Source organism: Amphiura filiformis, chromosome 8 (genome assembly GCF_039555335.1).
Source record: "Amphiura filiformis chromosome 8, Afil_fr2py, whole genome shotgun sequence".
Taxonomy (NCBI): domain Eukaryota; kingdom Metazoa; phylum Echinodermata; class Ophiuroidea; order Amphilepidida; family Amphiuridae; genus Amphiura; species Amphiura filiformis.
The window spans coordinates 19,244,388-19,262,428 of NC_092635.1; the positions used below are offsets into that span (position 1 = coordinate 19,244,388).

Genomic DNA, 18,041 nt, shown 5'->3' on the forward strand with positions numbered 1-18,041 from the left:
TCCCAAAATTGCTCAAGTGGATGTACTAGTATAAGGGGTTTTGAAACAAAGCTCTTCAATTGTTCCGGGGCGTTTAACATAATTTCAAGCATTTTGCATGAAATATAAATAATTATGTCTGAATTTAATAGCACGGGAGGGCAGTGGCGTGGCGTAGTCAAGGAGCGGGGAGGGAGGGGGAAGGGGGCAGATCCCCCCTGTGAGAAGTCTTGCCCTCCCCTAACAGTGGGATGCTGGCCGCCCTGATATGTAAGATTTTTAGCCCATTTTTTGACTATTTTCAAAGTTTCCCCTCTTAAAAGTTGGTTTGCCCCCCTTGTTCCCTCTTTGCCCACCCGCTGAAAAAGTGCTGGCTACGCCACTGCGGGGGGGGATACCGACCAGTGGCGTGGCGTCATAGGGGCACGGGGGCACGTGCCCCCATCGACTGCAAATTTTAGAAAATCCCAGAAGAAAATGGCCAAAAACGGCTTGTGCCCCAGTGAGACCCGGTGCCACTCAATTATGGTCGGTGCCCCCCCCCCCAATCGGATGACCCACGCTACGCCACTGATACCGACCCTTTCCCCACCGTCACCTCATGTGCATGTCTGCGCGTACACATCAGCTGCCTTAAATACCTTCAAAATTGCCCATTCCTCACATTTTCTGGTCTCTTCCAGAAACCAAGAAAGACCCTTGATTTTTACCCCCTTTTCGGTACGCCGTCAGCTCCCAAAGACCCAACACCTCAAAAAGTCAAAATGGATGATGTGGCGTGGGGGGGGCTTTTTTGAATTTATCTGTTGATGGACATTTCAAGCAGACAGGGACATGGCCCAAGATCGGGCCCAAGTCACTAGTCTAGACTTTCGCGATTCGTTTTCTTGTACCATGTGAGATAGTGATCACATTCTGTTCCCCCCGGTATTTTGAGGTGGTGGGTCTTTGGGAGCTGACGGCGTACCGGTAAAAGGGGGTCTTTTGGAGCTGCGAACAGTCTAAATCAATGTCTTTCTTAGCTTTTTTGTTGAAAATCGCCTGAAAAAAACCCAGACATACGACGAATGAGCAATTTTGGGGTCTTTTAGAGCTGAAATTATCAACATCAATGGTCTTTCAGAGCTCTATTTTAGTCAAATATAGGGCGTCTTTCAGAGCTACGAAATCCAAAAAGGGGTTCTTTCGAGGGGAACATACCCGCATGGTCATTTGTGTTAAGTGCCCCCCCCCCCCCGAGTCTGAACTGAATAACTGAAAAAACAGGGGGAGGGATTTGAGGCAGTGGCGTAGCTGGGATTTTTTCCAGGGGGGGGGGGGCAAGCCGTGATGGGGCGGGGGCCCCAATCCACCAAACGAAAATGGGGTAGGTGCGAGTGGTGTCACGCACCCCCATCAAAAAGAAAGAGTACTTTCAAAGAAAAGTACACTTTCAAATATATCAAAGAAAAATAAAAACAAAGGTAAATACGCTTAAATTTGGCAATACGTTGGCAAGAGAGAAAATGGTAAACCGGGTTATTACTGAGAAAAATTTGCTTTTTTATTACTAATTTGGTCTTAATAGAAATGAATTTTGGCCATAATGCTTGCTAATTTCCTGGTTAAAGTGCGCGCTAAGCGCGCTAAAAATTTCAAATTTCAGACAATTTTAGCCCAAAATGAAGGTAAATTTTACGTAAAGGCCAATTTAGCAATGTTACCATATTTCGGTCCAAAACATGGTGTTTTGGGGAACATACCTTAGGATATTTTAGGGGCCTGGACCCGGTACCCATCTGGTCTAATCGTAAATCCGGCCCCAAGTTTGAAATAGCTCAATGGTAAATGACTTAATCGGCCAATTTTGTGTCGATATGAAAATTTTCGGTTGGGGCATGCTACAACCTTCTTGACCACCTTTTCCGACTTTTCTTTTTGGGTTGACCATTTTATTGTTTTAGTCAATATACTGTTCCTATAGGTGCTTTTGTGCAATTAGCATTTCAAAAGATTTATATTTCTTTGTCTTCAAGAAGTCATTACAAGTATATTGTCGAGTATATTGATAATAATGGTATGGCCCTACATATCGTAGGCCTATATATTCCCTCTTTCTCTTTCCCTTCTCTTCCCCATCTTTTTCCTCTCTCTCCATCCTTTCTCTTTTTTTCCCCGCACTAGGGGGGGCGGGGGCCCAAATAGACATTTTTTGCCAGGCTTATTGACAACAATCGTATGGTATTGCATATCGTATGGATTCCCCATCTCTTTTCCCCTCCTCTCCCTATCTCCCCCTCTCTTTTCCCCTTCTCTCCCTCTCCTCGCTCTCTCTCCTCCCTTTTTTTTCCTTCGCTAGGGGCGGGGCCCAAATAGCTTAGGGGCGAGGGTCTGAGGGGCGGGGCCCAAATAGGCAATGTTTGGCAGGGGGAATCCCCCCCTGCCCCGGCAGCTACGCCACTGATTTGAGGGGAAGTAATTTAAGTGAGTGTAATTGAAGGGGGAAGGAATGAGAGAAAGGGGAAGAAATTGGAATATAATGAAGAAGAAAAGAGAAGGAAGGGAAACTTAAGGACGAGAAGGGGAAGTAATTTAGGGGAAAGTAATTTAAAGGAACCGTGGCAGTGGCGTGCGCATCACATTCAAAGCCCGGGATTCGAAGTGGCGGGGCCAGGTTGTTCATGGTTAGGAGTGTAAGGTGCGGGCACTGCTAGCGGCTTGCCGCGAAGCCCCTCACGGATGGGGTCCAGGGGCCTGCCTTAGGGCCCCTGGTGGGGTCCAGGGGAAGCTTTGGGGTTTTAGCGTTTTTAAAGAGCAAGGAATCCTATTTTGAGGGGGCACATTTTGACGTTTTGGCACCGCCAAAAGTGACGGACTCCCCGAATTTCCCCCGAATGACTGATTTCACGCGAATGACCAACAAAAGTGGGCGGGGGATGTACAAACCCCCTTCCCCCCCCTTTTTGCGCACGCCACTGCGGGAAGGAATGAGAGAAAGGGGGAAGTAATTGTAGAATGTAAAGATTTCCCAGATGGGAATTCACATGTATAATATTGCGAGAACAAGGAATGGGAAATCCCAGTGTCATCTTGGGGGGGGGGGGGGTGGATAATATCTGGAATAGCTCATTGGGTTCCCAAAATCTGGCATGTGCAAAGGGTGAGGGGGGGGGCAAAGATTTTTGGCAGGCCGAGAAGCTCCGAGAAGGGCCGAATGCATTTTTGGCACGCTAATTATTCCCGGGGGTAATTATTGTACAGCCCGTAACTTGTTGGAAAATTACAGACTGAAACAGTTTGTGAAAACTTCTTAATATAAAGCTAAAATATCAGGCAATTGAAGATAACAGATGTTTTCCTCTCATCATCACTTGAAGATATCGAGCTATACCTGTGATGATGCTATTTGCATGTTCTCTTGAGCACCAGAAACAAGGTCGTACAGGTCAAGTTTATCCTTTTTCTGTAGGGCCATTGTGGGATTACATCATTTTGAAGGTCTATGGTCCAAACATGTTTAATAGTGTTACATAATAGTAAAGGACACCATAAATAATGTTTTCAGCATAAACATGATAAGGGAAGCACCATAGATTGGGGGGGCATGTGAGTTTGGGTCAGGCCGAAGGTGGCGGATTTTTTTTTTCAATTTTAATTTATACCTAGGCCTAATACAGAGTTGGGTGAGGCCTAATACAGAGTTGGGTGGGAGAAGTTTTTTTCTCAAAAACTCCCATGCCCCCCCAGTGGAAATCAAATGGTGCGCTCCTAAAAAAAGTATCCCTCGTCCTGCCCTCGTGCGTAACCACTGTGGAACATATTGGATGTATGCGTATTAGGCCCATCTACTTCCTTCTAGAATCTCTGTAGGCCTACCCATGTTAAGGGGGTACTACACCCGGTCCCTGGCAAATTTTGTGCCTATTTTTGCATTTTTCTCGAAAATAGCAGATTGGTGACAAGTAAGATATTTATATTATAGGGGCAAGGACTACAACTACTGCACTGAAAATTCAGCAACTCAAGGCAAGTAGTTTATTGATTTATTGATCAAATACTGGTTTTCCCTCATTTTTGACTGTAACTCCACAACTGTTGTCTGTGCTGAAATAAAAATTTCTAGTGCAGTAGTTGTAGTCCTTGCCCCTATAATATACATATCTTACTTGTCACCAATGCGCTATGATTTTTTAGAAAAATGACAAAATGGCACAAAATTGGACAGGGGTGTAGTCCCGCCTTTAAGCAATAATTTACGCGGCAGGGGTAAAAGACAAAATGCAGAAATGACAGAAACAACCGAAAATTGAGCCTCCCCTTATGATCACAAAACCTTCCTAAAGTGTTTCTTTTATAGGCTAGAAAGCATCTCAACTGGAAGTTGTTTCACATCTTACTAGTTCGTGACTCTGAGTACGTGCATAGTAGGCTATTTAAGAAACAAAAAATTGACATTCAGTAGACCCCGGGGCAGTAGACTAACCCCTTTCGACTATTTTTGATTGGGATTACTCCGTTTTGTGAAAATACTATTAAATGACTAGCAAAATAAAATATAAATCAGATTGAGCACGAATATTATATTAATTTCATTTTGCTATACTGAAAAATGGTATATATAAGTAGTGCAAACAATAAACAGGTAAATAGGTATCTGCCAATTTTTATGCAATTTAATTACAATTAAGGGCCAAAATTGAGTGTAAATGACACAAAATTCAGCTTAAAGAAAATTTTAATTGAAACAGGTTTGTAGGGAAATAGCACGCCGTACTTTGTAGTTTGTGAAACATGCTTTCTGAAATTACTATTTAACGATACTTGAGTGTACGATGCATGTATGTGGTGAAGTGTACGATGATGTACATTGCATGTTTTTCAAATGTATGTATGATGAAGATGAACGATGTGGACTTTTCGCCACGCATAACGAACTTGAACTTGAAGTATGTCTGACGAAGTGGATCATGTTGTATAACGAAGCTGTGCAGGTGGATGTTCGATGAAAAAAATCGGTGATGCACGATGTGGATTTTCGCCACGCATGACGAACGCGTGGCGTGTGTATGATGATGTGAAAGCGTTCGACACTACGTCGTGCGTAACACTGTTCATCGTACACTTTCATCATCAGACATACAATAATAACGAGCCAATGAAAATTTGACGAAGAGTGTGAAATCATCGTGCAACATGTTTTTCGCGTCGTGCGTAATTTTCCAAATTTCATCATCATACAACACATTTTTCAAAAAACGACACAAATGTTGTATGATGATGTAACTCTCCATAGACTTGTGTGCAAAATTTCATCATCATACAACAATATCCGATATGGCTTTCGGAGTTTCCGTACAAAGACAAGCCAAACGTGTTTACCAATTACATGTATGCCTAACGCATATGTATGCCGTACTCTTAGCAATCGGACACATACCATTGAATTACGTGTGGACAAAGTGATTTTTGACCCTCGGACGTAAAACTAGCACCATTTTGTTAATTTAGCTTCTTTTGCTTTCATTTCTTCACATACTTTTAGAAATATATACATTTAGATTATGTAACAATATTATGAATAGCTCTTCTACAATTCTAGCAACCACCCTCTAAAATTGGGTAAAGTTGTTTTTGGCCCACACTGTAGTCCATCCGGTCCTGGTGATTTAGATGGATTTAGTTTCTTCAACCTTTTCATAACCTCTTCAGTGGTTATTTCAACACTGCACAGTGGGTCACCATCATATTTCACATCCGGTACCGGAATATGGCTTAAGTCCTCTCTGGTAAAATACGCTTGCAAAGAATGCATTCAGGACGTTTGCTTTATCTTCATCACTTTGTGTTCTTGTTCCATCATCTTTATCTAAATCACTAATTCCAGTCTTGACTTTGGTTTTGGAGCGTACATAGCTCCAAAAACTCTTCGGAACTGCCTTAATATCTTCTGCCAATTTCTTCTCAAATTGTCGCTTGGCTCGCATTACACCACCAGTGGCTTTGTTACGGAGTTTCACATAATACTAGGTAATCTTCATACTGCTTGGTGGCTGTGTAGCATTTCCATGCATGATTTCTTCTTTACTTTTCTCACCGCTTCCTCACACATCCACAAAGGCTTCCGTCTTTTCTTGTCATCTTTGGTTTTTATCTTTGATTTCGGGACATGTTTATTCATACCTCCTTGTATCTTATCGGCAAATGCTGTCCATTTAGCATTAATGTCAAGTTTGTCTAACTTTGTCCAATCACAATTGCCTAAGTCACTTCTTAGGCCATCATAGTCACCTTTGACATAGTTATATATTGCTTGTCTATCTTCTTTTACATCTACATAGCATCGCAGGTCAAAGTATTACAACATGATCACTCTTTCCCAGGGAGCTTGATTCGACTATATCACACACCAACTGTTCTTCCTTTACAATGACCAGATCTAGAAGACTCGGTTTCTGACCTTCTCTATATCTTGTGTAAAAACTAACTAACTGTGACAAGAAATTGTCTTGAAGGCAGCTCACAGTCACAAATCTACTACTTCCATATAATGTGCTTCACCTTCTGATGATGTAATATATAAGAATTTCAGTCCACCTCAGGGTAATTCAGGTCTCCTACTATCAACTTTTCCTTTTACCAACTTTGTTGATCATATCAAGGAGATCTTCATTGTTATCCTTGCTGGAATTTGGGCTACGGTATATACACCCAATAAGAAGATTATCCTTGTTCTTGAGCTTTATCTCACACCACACACTTTCCCTAACACTTGATGCACTTAGGTCATCACATCTAATGGCTTTCAACCATTTCTTAGTGTACATGCATATCCCTCTTCCTTTCTTATCATTTGTGAAGCAATCAAAACCCTCAATCTGTAATTCTGCATCCTGATTGAGGTCTCCTCTATACTTTGGTAACACTTCGGTTACTCCAATAATGTCTGGTTGATTAGCTTCAATACACGTTTCTATTTCCATGATGTTATCAGCATTAGTGTACATACATTTCAGCTTAAAAGCTGCTTCACTACTCAACTTGGAAGCCGGTCTGTTATACTCTGCACTCCCATCACTGTCACTATTGCTTGGGCTGTCAGATAGATAACTATATCATTCTCATCTCTATGACTTGCATCGTCTGTTTCATTTCCTCCACTGTCACTTGAATTGTCTGTTGGGTGATCATTGCTACCATCACTCTCACTTGTACTGTTGTCTGTTGGTTGGCCACCACTCTCATTATTATCACTTGCAGAACCTGCTTTGCAATTCTCGTAATCGCTTGCAGTAGCCGGTGGATGACCATCATTCTCTTTACTATTTGTGACCCTTGCACTGTCTGTTGGTTGACCACCACTCTCGTAATCACCATCATCTCTACGTAGCTTGAGATCCTCCCTCAACAACCTATTTTTCTCCCTTTCTTTCGGTGACATATCTGGTGTAATAAATATGTTACTCCATAACCTTGTTTCTTTAAGATCTTTTGCTGAGTTGAGCACCTCACATTTACTCTTTACTGAATCCAAGGTGACCCTTTGTTAATTTGGGTTTCTCACCCGTCTTTTTACCTAGTCTAACAACTGACTCCAGCTTAACTTGGGTCCCAACCTGTATATCTAGACCAAGCCGGAACATGTTGCCGATTTCAGAAATATCTGCCTCCTTCCTCTCTTGTGATTCCTCATCCCACAATGACTCGGGTATATTGTGGATGATAACATTACACTTTCTTGTCTCACGATCACGGTATTCGTCAATGGTGTCTTTTAACTTATCATCAATTGTTCTCTCAATACTATCTACCCTGGTACTAAGGTCTTTCATCTGCTTCTTACTATCCCCTTGTTCCTGCTTAATTACTTGGAGTATACTTATCATATTCTTAATAGTTGGTACTGCTGAAACACACCCATCGCATGACAAAAAAGTTGGGAATTTCATTGTCCAAAATAGCATCATACACATCCTCTGCTAAACCAGTGCAGTGAAGACAGACCCACACACCACAGAATTCACACTGTAGGGCTTTTACTTGGTCATGAATCATACCATCACATTTAACACAGGGTCGGTCATCTGACTCATCCTCCCTAACACTTGCTTTACTACTAGTTTTAGTTTTATCATTATTCCCCTTGGGTTTGACAGACTCTGAGACTGATGAAAGCTTAACTTGGGAAGTGGAAACTGGTATACCTTTCATGCCTCTCGGTTCCTTTCTGTTTTTCTTTGAAGTCACCAACATAACCTCAGTGTCATTGTCATCTTTAATATGATCTACTGAAGATACACTCTTACTTGTGTTACGTTTTGGTCTTGTTGCTCTAGCACCTGGAAGACTCCGTTCAGTATCACCTAGACTCGGTTCACTACTACTGGCGGCCATCTTGGAACCTGACATTTCAAATTGGCTAAAATGATGACTATGAAATCTTCAAAAATCTTTCTCAGTTCTACTCAACTACTCTTATAATGTCACAATACCTTTACCGGAGTACATAAATAACACCATGCAGTGGGAATTAAATGAAAAATATGTGGCAAAACGAGTAAAAAATCGCTCTTTACTGTAAACAAACTTGATGAAGATCTTCACGCCAATCTGACCTCTGACCAACTGTGTTTGGAGTCCTTTCTTGCAAAAAGATATAACTGTCATTGAGAAAGTTCAGAGGTGTGCCACAAAAATGATTCCATCTCTTCGTGAGCTTCCATATGAAATGCGACTTCGAAGACTCAATCTACCAACTCTTGCATATATATTGGAGATTAAGGGGCGATATGATTCAGGTGTTCAAGATTATAATGCATGGCATAAATGACATGTCCAAGAGTACATTGTTTGAGATGAAGGAGGTTGATAAAGGAGGCCATAATCTTCGAATACACAAGAAATTTGCCCGTCTAGATATCCGCAAAAAATACAGCTTTGCATACAGAGTGGTAGATACCTGGAATAAGCTCCCATCATCTGCAGTAAATGCACCTACCATAAATAGCTTCAAGACAGAGGTGGATGCATACCTACATGTATCTAAGAAGCTGAACAAATTCTGCTATTAGCACACAGTAACTTTTTAGTCAACAGAAGAGATAGTAATGAGAGTGATGGTAATTAGTGGTGGCCATCCAAAAGCTAAGAGCAAGGGTCAGAAGTAGTGAAGAGAATGTGGTTCATCCATTAGGTACCGCAAGTGATGGTAACAAGAGAGATGGTCAACCAACAGTGCAAGTGCAAATGGACACAAATGTGCTGAAAATATTGTATGCAACCATCATTCTGTGTATGAGATATGCAATTAAAGAAATAGATGGTCATCCATTTTAAGGCAATGCAAGCAATAGTGATGAGTCTAATGGCCAACCAACTGTGCAAGGGACACGTGTACACAGAAAGGAGAACGTTGGTCATCCACCAATTACTGCAAGTGATGGTATCGGAAGTGATGGTCAAACGATGATTATTGTATGTGACTCAGTTAGTAAAGAGAATGATGGTCACCCAGCAGGTTCTGCAAGTGATGGTTATGAGAGTAATGGTCAACAAACAATTAGTGCAAGGAATGATGGCCATCCATGAAGTTGTGTTGCAAAATAGTATTCTTTCATCAATCTGGCAGTGCAAGGGATACTCTGTAGTGAAGAGAAGTTTGGCACCAAGAGTGTTTGTGATCTTCTTAAAAGGCCTTAGGGCCTCGGCAAATTTTTAAGGACCACGCAGTGTGGTTTTTGTGATAAGTGTGGGTGGGCAAAAATAAGACTACAGTCTTACCAGGAGCCCGTGAAGGCAGGTGAATACAGGTGAATACCCATTACCTACTTTACTTGTATTATGCTGGGGAAAAGATTAAGCATCAGTAATGATCTCCTGTACTTGTGTACTTGCATAATATTTCTTTGCTTTGTGTGTATTGTATACCTCGAGTGCTCGCATTAGACCCAGTTTTAACCACCGTTTATCAGTGGAGCTGGTAGCCTAATGGATAGAGCATCTGTCTAGTGATCGGAAGGTTGTGGGTTCGAATCCCATGCCAGCACATTCCTTTGCTTTTTTTTTTTCCAAGTTTGGTTGTCTGCCAGTCGGGATTTGTGTTTATTTGTTGTCTTGTTTAATTATAACACTTTGAGTTGGTAAACTGTTCTTTCCTTATTATATGCAGCTGTGGATACTAGATTTGTTCAAAATCTGAATGTGAAAAAACTTCTTTTTTGTCTCTACTATTTTACCTCTATACAGGTACTAGCTTGAACCAACTGAAGACATCATGAGGCTTATCCTGCTACAAAGGCTCTGTCCACGTCATATTAGACCAGCAGTCACACAGGTTCCATTTCTTACACCAAAGCATCCCAGATGGATCACACCATCTGTCAATTCCATTTGCTTTCAGCACAACAGACTAAAAACATACCCTGGTACAAGCTTTCAGCACAACAGACTAAAAACATACCCTGGTACAAGATCATTTTGTCAATTTGTTGAACTAACAACACGAAGTAGACCTACCATCTTTGCTCTTTCTTCTGGACATGGGAAGTGTGGTGTAGGTGTCATTCGCATCTCCGGGCCGAAGGCTTCCGATGTTGTTTTAGCTATGACTGGTAGGAGTAGTCTACCAGAGCCAAGATTGGCCACCGTTGGTGCTTTGTATCATCCTATTAGTAGAGAGATGTTAGACAGAGGCTTAGTATTATGGTTTCCTGGTAAGTTGAATGGACATTTAAAGTCCACATTCCCCAAGTGGAAGATTTAGCTAAAGTCTTCCACAGAGGGAGTATAAGTTTTGAATAGAATAGACAAAGTGGGTAATGGTGAATCCAACGGACGAGGACACAAAACACATCAAGGATCAATAAATGATGCAAGAGGATTTAATGTGAACAACAGGAAAGAAAAAGAGCAAGGTAAACCAACTTGATGTGGGAAAACAAGTAAAATACAGACTATTAGTATGCAGAGGGGTCAAAACAGCAAATGTAGGCATAAGAAGTAGGCAAAGTTCGATAGCCAAATATTACCAGTTCCAAGGCCCACAGAAGTGCTAAACTTGCAAAAACAACAAGGATCAATGGGAATACAAAAGTGCACTAGAACGAGTGATGAAAATCACTGCATATTTAACAGCTAGACATGAAAAACCAAACAATTAGTGTACGCACAAAAACAGGCAAAGTTCGGTGGCCAAAAATTGCCAATTCCAGAGGCCACAAAAGTGTCAGGAAAACAGTACAAAAGTACACTGGAATTGATGAAAATCACTGTGTACATAGCAGACAAACAAAACCAAACAGTAAAAAAAAAAAACTGACGCTTTCGAGCAGATAAACTGCTCTTCTTCAGGGACAGACAACAAAATATAATAAGCAAATAGTCTGTATTTTACTTGTTTCCCCATGTCAAGTTGATGTACCTTGCTCTTTTTCTTTCATAGAAGAAACAGTTGGGTAACTTCTATTTGAAATACTCACTCCAGTTGTAGAATATATAGGTAAAGCCATAATACAGAGGGAGTTTGGGCTTCAAAATGATTAACCCTGACCAATTATATTTGAAAAACATACTCTCCCTTTGGAAGATATTGCCAAAATCTTCCACAGGGGTTGTGTGGAGTTTAAATGGAATAGCCTACTACATAATTTTGTAGTTTAAAATGTTACAGATTTCAAAGAGTTATAAAAAGTAGATATTTATTTTCTAAATATAAAAATAGTACACAGTTTGCTAAAAAATGTGTCGAATCTGATAGGTACTCAGAATGGTTTCCACACAATATGAGGACCCACAATATGACCCTTAGACAGTGCAATAAGTATCAGGTCCCCAGAACCAAAACAAAAAGATATGGGAACAGCTCAATACCCTATCTCACTCATCTACTTAATTAGTGCATCTCATCATGTTCATATTCAGCTGGTGTGTTTAAATGTGATTTTATGACAGCATTTTTATCTTGATGTATTGAATTTGCCCCTTATAATTTGGCTGGTCCAATTTATGTGCAATATTTTGTTATGTTATTTATTAATTACTGCTTTATAAAATTAAATTCTTTAGAGCATCTGTGGTGTGTGTGGATGTGTGTATATAGGCTGATATTTGGGGTGTGTGTGTATGTAAGGTGGGGGTGGAGATGTAGGGGTGTGTGAGCTGTATGAGTGTGAGTGTGAGATTTTGCCTCAACAAGTGCAATTAATTTCTTTGAGTAATTTTATGGTGTTTTTATGTATATTTTATATGGTTTTTTTTATGTCTTTTAATGTAAACGTAATATTTCATTAATTTGGCTTACGGGCCACGAATTTGAAATAAATTTAATCTGAATCTGATAAGTTTTTGAAATCATAGAAACATGTAGTTTGCTTGATAGGGTTATCATGAGCCACTAAAAATTCAGGTTGAGTCATGTCATTTAGATTAAGTTTAGCTCGAGCAGTTACGTCACTGTACATATTCAATGGGTTGAGTCACTGATTAGCAGTCGTCTCATTGAGTCATGACTTGTTTCAATTCATTGCAGGACATGAACCTGTAAACTATCTTGTCGTAAAAATTGTATTTATTTACAGTTTGTCCACTCTAAAGTACAAAGTGACAACGCGCGAGTATACAGCGCGTAAATAGTGCGCAATTATGCGTCTCTGCTGCATGTATGCGTGCCTTCAAAGTCGGCACAATGTGTGCGTCCGCGTCGCTACTTTGTACTTCAGGGTAGACTGACTGTATTTATTTATGATTAAAAATGTTTGAATAAATTAAAGGTGTTTATAATTAATACCTATTTATCATTTATTTCCTCCATTATTTTCTTTGTTGGTTTGTTTATGTATTTGTTTGTTTGTATGTGTGTTTTCCTTAACCCAGGTCCAGCTAGTTTTACAGGAGAAGATGTGTGTGAGTTACATGTCCATGGTGGCCCAGCTGTTATCAACGCTATCCATGAAGCCCTGGAAGGGATGCCTGATGTCCAATATGCTGAAGCTGGAGAATTTACAAAACGGTAGGTATAGTATTTTCAATTTGAGTTTCATAATATATGTAGAAGTGCATGTATGTGTGACACAATATTGGATTAGCAAAACACAAAATCCTATTTATGTTATTCTCTAAATTTTGATACTTGATTGTACTGAAATATATCAGGCTAATGAAAGTTGATCCCAAGTTTCCCATCACCCACCTGCATCACTTTTTGGTTTTGCCCATGAAAAAGGCACTTATCAGGAAATTTGACATCAACTTTCATTAGCATTTTATAGAAACAAATACCAAAAGCACCGAATGGCTTTCAAGAGAGAACATTTCTAACTAACTGTTGGGCGTGTGATGTCAGCTGAAGCTGTTCAGTACCTTCATCATCACTTCAATATACAGTTAGGGCTCATATTGAAATTCCCCTGCCATCCTGCAGCTTTCCTGTGCTAGCCTTCTTTTGTTAAAATCCTGGGCAGGGTGTATCACTGATGCATATAATCCATCCGTTTTATGACCGAGCTTTCCTGAGGCGCGCGCTTAGCGAGGGGAATCCTGCCATCTTTCTGTTTGAAAACGTGGTAGCGTATTTCAATATGAGCCCTTACCAGTTTGATGGTGTTTTTTCAGTTCCAGGGAGTTTGTTCTTGTTTATTTAAATCAATATATTATAGTCATAAAAATTTGAAACAAAAGTGGTAGAGAGAGAATGCCAAATTGGACTATTCCAGTTGAAATCCACATACCCCTTGGGGAGGACATCATCTCACACATGGGATGTAGATTTTATATGGAGTCACTCATTCAGGTAACCCCATTTGAAATACACATTCCCTGTTTGGAAGATTAAGGTATGGATGTCAACTGGAATTTCCCATTTCAATTGAAGACTGTCAAAGGTAAAAGCCAGTCACAAAACTTAAATTCTTAGAAAATTGAAACCATATATGTTTAAAAAATGTGGATCAAACACTTCACTCATTTTGTTTGGAAAGTTTTGGTGTTATTAATTTTTGTCTCATTCTTCAATATACAGGGTGTCCCAGAAATAGACATCATAATCCAAACATCTTACATTCAGCGTGTAGCCCATCTTATTCTGCATCTTATACATTAATTTTACTGGAATCGGTTGACTGATTGCGAAGAAATGAGCGATTACATAACGCATGCGTCAATTCACTTCATTCCAAGTTTGAAAGAAAGATCACTCAACACAATGCGCACTAGTGGTTAACTGTCAATGGGCTTCATATTTTGTGCCGTAAAATCCTTTTCGTTCTTTTTAAATAATCTGTTTCTTGCAAAACATTTAATTAGGTTTTGTTCAAATTTGAAAACCTGCACTATTTTGAAAATGAAAGCTTGCATGTAAGATGATGCTTGAAAAGAATTCCATCAGGCTTAAAAAAATTCTCGTACACATTAAGGGCTGGGGTATGAACGTTTGGACAGTATTTATTTTGGGACATCAGAGCACATCAGACATATCGAATTGCATTCTGAATACGAAGAATGTCATTCTGATATCAAATAATTTTGATTTTTGAAATTAGCAATTTAATACACATTTTATGGCAAATCATTAAAATTGATATTTTTGATATTTAACAGTACTTGAAGTAAACTTTATAAATCTGATGATTTATACTTAAAGTGTATGTAGGTGGGATGAAAAACCCGACGATCAATTGAAAATTTTGACCTTTCAGTATTGAAGATATGGATTTTTTTCCCAAAACACCAAAAAAAATAGGTCTTTTTGGGAAAAAAATCCATATCTTCAATATGAAAGGTCAAAATTTTCAATTGACCGTCGGCTTTTCCTCCCTGCTACATATACTTTAAGAATATATCATTAGATTTATATAATTTACTTCGAGGACTGTTATATATCAAAAATTTGAAAAATATCAAATTTTTATAATTTGTCATAAAATTTGTATTATATTGCGATTTTCAAAAAATGAAAATTATTTGATATCAGAAAGACATGCTTCGTATTCAGAATGCAATTCGATAGGTCCGAGGTGCTCTCATGTCCCACAAAAAATACTGTCGAAACGCAATAAACGCTCATTTTAGATCCCTTAATGTTTTTGGAATATTTCAAGAAATTGTAATGCAAAGATTAAATCTTTTAAAACTTCAACATTAATGTTGCATGGTATCAAAAACCACACATAAGGCTGTAAGCACTTGTGCATTGTCATTTTTGGCTCAAATGTTCTTTGGAAATTTAAAATATAACATTATTTGCACAACCTAATTAAAGAATGAAAGTGGGAAAGCTTTCAATTGCAGAAATCGAAGTTTTCTAGGATAAACTGTTATTCATCCTCAGTGAAAGCATGAATTACATAACACCGTCGGATTATAAAATAGATAATGTGGACTAAATTTAATGAGATACACAAACTTTAGGAAGCGGTGAGCGAGTATGAAAATAGCGCCTGTTGATCAAACTTGAAATGAACTGCATTGATGCGCGCATTATGTAATTATAAATTTCATCGCAACCATTCAACCAAATAAAATAAAATTTTCGTGTGTGATGCACAATAAAATAGACTATGCACTACATTTTAAATGTTTTGACTCTGATGTCTAGTTCTCGACTTATGTTCAATTTTATTCACTCGCTAATTTTTTATGGGACACCCTGTATGCCTAGAAGTATGTCAAAAACAATGTTTTGACCTATAGAAATGTTCAATTTTAATTTGCAGCAAGATGTTTTCTTCAAAATCAAAATTATTATGGATTTAAGTGGTTGAAAACAATGATAATGATAATAAACGTTTAATAAATAGTATTATTTTATTTTGCAAATATTTCTAGAGCTTTCCTCAATGGAAAACTGGATCTGACAGAAGTTGAAGGAATGGCTGATTTAATTCATGCTGAAACTGAAGCACAGAGAAAACAAGCTCTAAGGCAGATGGAAGGTGAATTAGGCAGGATGTATGCAGACTGGAGAAATAGATTACTTCGGGTAAGACACTGTAAAAACATGGTGTTATGAGGAAATGCAATAAAAGAGTGACTTTTTGATTGGGAGGGTGTTGCAAATTTCATAAAACTAATTTAGAGAAGGAGTGCTTATATTATTAAAATTGTTCTCAAAAAATCTGGAAAAAGTTGCTAAGGTCTTTCTTGAGAGACCTTGATGACATGGTTTTGAAAAAGAAGCATGTGTGTTTGAATTCTTTTGGTGGTTTCTGGGGTAATTAATCCATGTGACGTGAACCAACTTAAATGCAAGTGAAACTGCCGGATGAGGGAAATGTTTGAATTAGTTTCTATGTACTAGCATGTTTAGAGACAATGATATTGACAGGAATGGTGCTGCCATGGTAGTAATATCAGACATAGCAGAGAAGATACAGAAATTGGTTGAATTTGTGCAGATGCAGCAATGGATGTTTCAGAAGATGGTTTAAGAAAAAATCAAATGGAAATTAGAGTAGGTGTTGTAACAGTGTGGTAAATAAGCAAAAATGATTACAGGCCATTTCGGCCCTTGTTCTTGAATTTATGGGGCCCTCACAAATTTTTGCGGGCCCGAATAAATTGAGCGTGGAAAATAAACACATTTCTTGAAAACAAATAAGCATTTAAAATGAATCTCCATTATGAATTAGCGTAGTATGGACGATGTTGATGTCTTGGAAGATTTTTCGTATTTTCAGTCACGTTTTTCAGTAAGCTTAAATTTATTTATTTATTTTTTTACTGGCCAGGCGGGCCCCCACGGCACATTTTCATCGGGCAAGCGGTGATTTATTTACCACACTGTGTTGTAATATTAAATGAAGAATGGAGAGAGGTTGCAAACAATAAGTATTAGAGAGTGAATGTGAAGAAAAATATCATAGAAATCTACTGTTTAACATACATTTATAATTTGTTTTCAGACACTAGCACATGTTGAAGCTTACATAGATTTCAGTGAAGATGAAAATATAGAGGAAGGAGTGTTAGAACAAGGTAATTTTAAAGACTGATTTGTTTTTATTTATCAACCAACTGTATTTTGGTGCAGGCTGCTATGACACATGTCCAGATATCACTTAATTTATAAATAGAAAACCATATTTCACAAATATACAAATAAAACTCATAGTTATAAACCTTTAAAACTTGATACTTAAAGGAGGATTTCGTGATCCTAGCATCCTCTTTTTATGACATTTTTCAGTAGATATTCACGAAAAAAGCTTATTCCCAAAATTTCAGTTGATTCCGCTTTTGCGTTTGCAAGTTTTGCATGATTTAGTGTATAACACTGCTCCATAGGCTATTGTTGTAATTTCGATCTGGTATACCAGAACGAAATTCATATTTGGCGATATTTTTCCTAAACGAATTAATCTGCAAGAAATTTTTGGTACATAAACATTATGTAGCCAGAGGTATCCAGTGGTATAAGGCTATGGATCACAAAATGCCCTTTTAACACTCATTTCAGTCATGTTATGTAACACTGATAAACTTTTGGGTGTGGCACATGATTTTAATGCACCAAATTTTTCATGACGAAAATATGAAAGTGTTTTTCAAATTACGTTCAAACAATTCCATCAAATATTTTGGCCTACCCTAAACACAAAATATATACAGTCACATTTACCACTAAACAAAACAAACTCAAATTTGGAAGTAAATACCAAAATGCCCTAATTTCCTGAATTCCAACCATGTTTTTGTGTAAGCAAACATTTGCAAGAATACAAAATACATTACAAGAAATTAATGTATTTGCAATGTGTTGCAAAAACTACATCTCGATTCCCAGGCGATTTACTGCAATGCAGTGGCAAAGGCAGTGGTCCAGGAATCCCATCTCCGGATCCTGTTAACCAAAACTGCTGTTGTTCAGTCCCTAGCAACATAGATGCCACTGTAGTTACCTTGCATCAGCAGTACTATGATTGCCAGAGTTACAATTTCAAACCTGGCCCCAGTGACTGGTCATGTCTTCTATAATAGCCTACATAATAACCCAAGTCAAATTTATGCTGCTGAAATGGCCTATAGACATGTGGTCAATTTTTTCCATTGATTTACATATGACTTCAAACAACCTCCAATTGTATCTTCGATTG

The 18,041-nt window shown here is 38.7% G+C and overlaps 1 protein-coding gene across 1 annotated transcript in view; it reads left to right on the forward strand.

The window, feature by feature from the left end:
• The window catches only part of LOC140158759 (tRNA modification GTPase GTPBP3, mitochondrial-like), a 77,320-nt gene that overhangs the window by 26,733 nt on the left and 32,546 nt on the right, over positions 1-18,041 (forward strand). Inside the window, exons 2-5 of the mRNA XM_072181967.1 lie at positions 10,201-10,667; positions 12,826-12,961; positions 15,775-15,928; positions 16,851-16,923. Coding sequence (XP_072038068.1) covers positions 10,229-10,667; positions 12,826-12,961; positions 15,775-15,928; positions 16,851-16,923 — 802 coding nt within the window. The 5' untranslated portion in view covers positions 10,201-10,228. The remainder of the gene's footprint in view (positions 1-10,200; positions 10,668-12,825; positions 12,962-15,774; positions 15,929-16,850; positions 16,924-18,041) is intronic.